This window comes from Penaeus vannamei, chromosome 20, assembly GCF_042767895.1.
Source record: "Penaeus vannamei isolate JL-2024 chromosome 20, ASM4276789v1, whole genome shotgun sequence".
Classification (NCBI taxonomy): Eukaryota; Metazoa; Arthropoda; class Malacostraca; order Decapoda; family Penaeidae; genus Penaeus; species Penaeus vannamei.
The window spans coordinates 14,440,409-14,445,408 of record NC_091568.1 but is presented as its reverse complement, the minus strand read 5'-3'; the positions used below and the strand labels follow the sequence as shown (position 1 = coordinate 14,445,408).

The 5,000-nt window shown below is 36.8% G+C and overlaps 1 protein-coding gene across 2 annotated transcripts in view; it reads right to left on the bottom strand.

Moving 5' to 3' along the window:
* Positions 1–485: 485 nt before the first annotated feature.
* The window catches only part of LOC138865244 (protein Asterix-like), a 4,542-nt gene continuing 27 nt past the window's right edge, over positions 486–5,000 (bottom strand). Inside the window, exons 1-4 of one of the 2 annotated variants that reach the window (XM_070135061.1) lie at positions 4,868–5,000; positions 1,614–1,722; positions 1,304–1,401; positions 486–1,053 (exon numbers count right to left, since the gene is read on the bottom strand). The exon at positions 4,868–5,000 is cut by the window's right edge and continues 27 nt beyond it. In XM_070135061.1, the coding sequence (XP_069991162.1) occupies positions 978–1,053; positions 1,304–1,401; positions 1,614–1,722; positions 4,868–4,920 (336 nt within the window). In that variant the 5' untranslated portion in view covers positions 4,921–5,000 and the 3' untranslated portion in view covers positions 486–977. Of the gene's footprint in view, positions 1,054–1,303; positions 1,402–1,613; positions 3,220–4,531 lie in introns of both variants that reach the window. The other variant, XM_070135060.1, reaches the window with a different exon arrangement.

The window sequence follows — 5,000 nt, the reverse complement described above, 5'->3', positions numbered from 1 at the left end:
CCAAAATAAAGAAAACATTAATTTTGCATTATTAAACAGTATCAATTCTGTACACTTTATTTCAAAGGTTGTCTACTTCCTCTTAATATTTATTATAATTGATATAGCATCCAAACCTTTATTTATTTTTATTTTTCATCATACACACAGTCTGCATCAAGTTCACTCAATTCAGAATTTTTTACTATAATGTTTGTTGCACAGTTATCATGGAAAATATATTTCCAACATATCAAGCTTTAATAAAATATCTTTACTGTCTAAGAACTTAAGTATCATTGGGTGATTATCTTAAAAATATGTTCAAGCATCATCACCACATAAACAGGTTTTTTATATCTTTGACTTTTTGCTAGTCTGTGCTACACATTTCTTGAATTGGATTTTCATGAAATTCAGGAAAAATGTATGCAGTGTATGTTCTCAAAATGATGAGTCAATGCATGTAAGGGTACTAATCATCTTCTGAGACTCAAACAAGAAAGTAATGTAAATTGTTTATTCAAATACTAAAGGCAAAAATGCCTTAAAAATCTGTATTGCATTCATTCAACAGAGACCAGATATTTCCTCTTTGTCACAGAAAACAGTATTCTACCTGTAAAATACACATAAATGTAAAAACAAAAAACAAGTTCTAATACAGCTTTTCCACTTATTAAAAGTACCACTGCAGAAGTACATTAACAAAAAAAATTACAGGATTCAGTAGTGAGTCATTCCTATCATTGTAAACAATTCTAATATTATTCAACAAAGATAAAAATAGAATGGCTACCAAAATATCTTTGGAATGGAAATCACTTTTGGGATAATTTCTCAACAATTTTCATGAGACGAAATATACACCAAAATGAGATTGTTCTTCTCTTTATATAACCTTTAATGCTCCATGTGGAAGTCATTAAATAAAGCCATTTTTTCACTTTTAACAAGTTTTATACAAAAGCACTTTGGAAAATCTAATTGAATAACACTTATATATTAGACCAGGGGGGTGTCATCGGTTGTGGATTTTGCAGGTACGACATCACAACTGCAGAGATTGACAACCTAAAAGTAAAAAATAGAAAAGTAAAATCAATTAAAATAACATACAGATTGAATCCTAAAATAATTAACAACAAGTGCTACCAAAAAAGAATGAAATATTCAATTACAATCTTTTATAAGTCTAAATGTAGAAACATCTTTAAAATTACTTATTTGTTACTATACAAATTTGATTTTAAACCATTATATTTAAACAAACACTGCTTCTATTGGTCTATCCACATTTATAACAAAGCTTTATACAACGTACATGAAACTGCTGAGCATCTGCTTCGTATCATCGTTTACTCGAGAATTCGCAAAGCTGATGCAAGAGCAGTAAAGTGCCACCCATGCGCACCACTTCAACTGAAAATTGGAAAAGAGAAATATAAATCTTAGTCTTAAAAAGGACATCTACATAGATTTTTCGAGAAAAAAAATAAAAATAATAAGTAATCAACTTCACCAAAATATAATTCAATAGATTATTATCAGTCTCAAAAATGACTTGAAGTCTATATATTTCAAATATTAATAATACAGTCTTTGAATCCAAAAAATGCTGAGGAATGTCTTACTCGCATCATGAGGCCACACATGCTGAAGATCATGCCCAAGACATTCATGTAGTCTGTGGTGGGGTCTTCACCTGGTGCACCTGGAGTTCCCTGAGCAGGGGGTTTGTAACTGTAAAAATAGAGGTCTGTTATTCGATTCTGATCGTATTTCTCTTGTAGGCAAACTCTGAACATTTTCAATTGCTATAAAAATGAAAATGCTATCAGCTCTCATGTAAAATGTCACAAAATTGAATACTAAAAGGAAAACTTTAATTTCTAGAATCAGATTCTACTATTCATCAATATAAAACTTTTATACAAGCAAAACTAAATAATGGAAACAAAGTCACCACAAAGATATTGAACACCACTGTTTCAGCTGACTAGGTATTGATGCCAAAACCCTAACTAACTTTGGTTATTCTGGAGGATATCGAATTTTAGTAAACGAACATGAAATGCTATTTAAATGGAAGAACAATATGCAAACTAATCAGGGACGTCAAATTTAAAGCGCAGAAAGATATAATTACGTCATGATATTAAAATTAAGGTGCACGGCAATCCGCTAGGGAAGCATGGCAATTGGCTAGGAAAGCACATCGATTGGCTAGAGAAGCACAGCAATCTTGGGGGGGTTTCAGGGGGCATAGTCCCTGATTAGGAAGATTTTGGTTCCTAGGGAAGCACAACAATCGCCTTGGGAAGAATGGCGATTGGCTAGGGAAGCACAGCAGTTGGCTAGAGAAGCATGGCAGTTGGCTAGAGAAGCACGGAGATTGGCTAGGGAAGCACAGTGGTTGGCTAAAGAAGCACAACGATTGTAGGGGGGGTCCGAGGGCACAGCCCCCTGGTTTGGAAAGTTTTTGGTCCATATGGCTATCCTTATAGTAGTTTATTTGTTTAGGCTGAGGTTCATCTGCTCGTTCATTCGTGCAACGCCATGTTGAATCTGCCGAGGCCGAATCTTGGCTCAGATTTTTCATTTTTGTACTTTCATTATTATATAAAATGCGATTCTTGGCCTGGGATTTTCATTTTTGCAATTTCTTTTACTTTTTACATTACCTTCAAATAATTTTGAAAGGGTAATTTTGTGGGAAATTTGGCTCGTCTTTACGAAAAATGTACTTTCACTACAGTTGTCAAATCAAAGCTTGTGTCGGGGGCCTGTGTGTGGTCTCCCAAGTTTCAGCTCCATCATGCCCTACCTAACAAGGTGAAGACAATACTTACTTGGGGTATTTGAAGGCAGAGACCACCAAATCAAATCTCCTTCAGGCAGTGCCCAACGAGCAGACCAGTCATGGCAATTTACATTTGATAAAAAATTTTGTAACATGGAGTTGAGGACAGTTTCTAGTAAATGTCTAAAAAAATACCTCTGAATACAGCTACATATCCAGAAGCTGTGGTTGCATTTTTTTGCAATCTGAACTAAACTTCCAGTCTGGACTTAAAATGAACATGCCATGCTATAGAGTATTTTTCTTGCGTGGGGAATATTATATTTTTTCATGCGCGAAAAACATCATTTTGTCTACATTTGCCCGGACATGATCTGTGGACGAACGACGAAACAACTGCACAGAAAGGTCAGAAGAATTTTATGTACAGAAAATGACTTAAAAAAGAACGGTAATTGTTGAAGACCGCGACGCACCCTCGCAGAGACTAAGTCGAAAAAAATGATGTTTTTCTGCATGAAATCCTATGATTTCATCGATTTTTGGCGTTGTTTCTTTTGCGATTAATCGTTCAGGAGATCGAGTACCATTTCTCCATCGACGATTTTGATTTGATAGTCCCGTTAGCAGGGGAGGGCATGAAGTATATCAGGGAAATTATGGGGTAAAACAAGCTTAAATAAGAAGAATAACGATCAAAAATGCATAAAACTAGCACAAAAAGCGCTTAAAATCGGCCAATGAAACTCTACGGATGTAACCGCCATCTTTGAAAGTTTACGGACTGACGCGAAAATCAATCAAAAACTCTACGGGAACCCAACCCACATTTCGGCAAAAAATCTACGGGAATTTACACGTTCCAACCCCCAAAAACGTATTGACCAATAAACCAACCAACCTAATATATCAATATAAATTGCCGTGACTAAGCGTGTCCTTCGGGCACTGCCCGAGGAGAGGGTTGATGGGGGGCAAGCCCCCCAACACCCCCCAGGACACATTCTCTCCACCACGGTATGTACGGCAAGACAGAGCTGCATTCACACCGTAAAATAATAAACCAAATACCTTTATATCAGGAAACGTGAAACTTTCGTTTCTTTGTACTGCTGGGATTGCTTCGATTTTAATCACCTTTTTCGTCCTTTGGAGCTCTTGATGGGCTCAGATATAAAACTGGGATGGTTACTGAAGTCGAATTATTCTTCGATGCCACTGTAAAGGTCTTAAAAAAGAACCCAGAATCAACACAACACTGGAAACGCAACATTTCTCACCGACTTTCAATCTCGAAATGAGCGGGTTGGTGAGCTGTCAACTTGTGGCTGGCGCAAGAAAGTGTGAAACACTCGATGCGCAGGATTCGATATGAGGGTATAGATAAATATAAAAATATGCAATTGAAGTATAATAACATTACTAAAAGACTTTAAAGGTATAAATGCGTACCAGCAGACACAGATAATTAGCCAAATATCGTTTTGACAAGCGCGTAATGATACACGGACTAGTTCGCGAACGCAAAAATGCGTTCGTGGGTCAGTGTCGTGTTTTTCCTAGCAAGGTAAACAAGCTCATCGACTTTGAATTTGAAAGGCGGCCGCGCGTTATATTTTCGTCATTTAGCGGTGACTATAAGGCCGGTGCATCTTAAACTATACGCTCTCCCCTTCTATTTTTCCCGCTCTATAAGATGGCGGTGTCCATTTTCCTCTATCTACGCGCGTCGCGGTCTTCAACCTCTACCAAAAGAACTAAGCATACAAGGATAGCTACATTTGCGTGGACAGAATTTGACCAAATAATTTTTGCACGGGGAACCAAATTTTACAGTCTGGCCAAGCCAGAACCTGGCTGTGTGTAACCTGAAAAGGATGTTTTTCCTTTCTTTTCTGATATCTTGAAAATAGTAACCCAAAGACTAGATTATCTGAAGTCACCGACATCCCTCACGTTAATTTACAATATGGATAACAAGCTAGGAACTTTGATCTCCACTTAAGACCTATGCCATAACATCCTATTACCCTAAATCATTTTCTTTTCAAAAGCTAACAAAACTGAAAACACCTCATACATCACCTCACAATCTTATCACTCCTCTTAGGGTCGGAACTGCTATTTGAAGCTTGCATTTTGGATAATTTAAAGACTGACTTCCCTTGTGACCTGAATCCGTCGTCTGCTGGGTGACTGAGAGGCTTCGGTGACAACA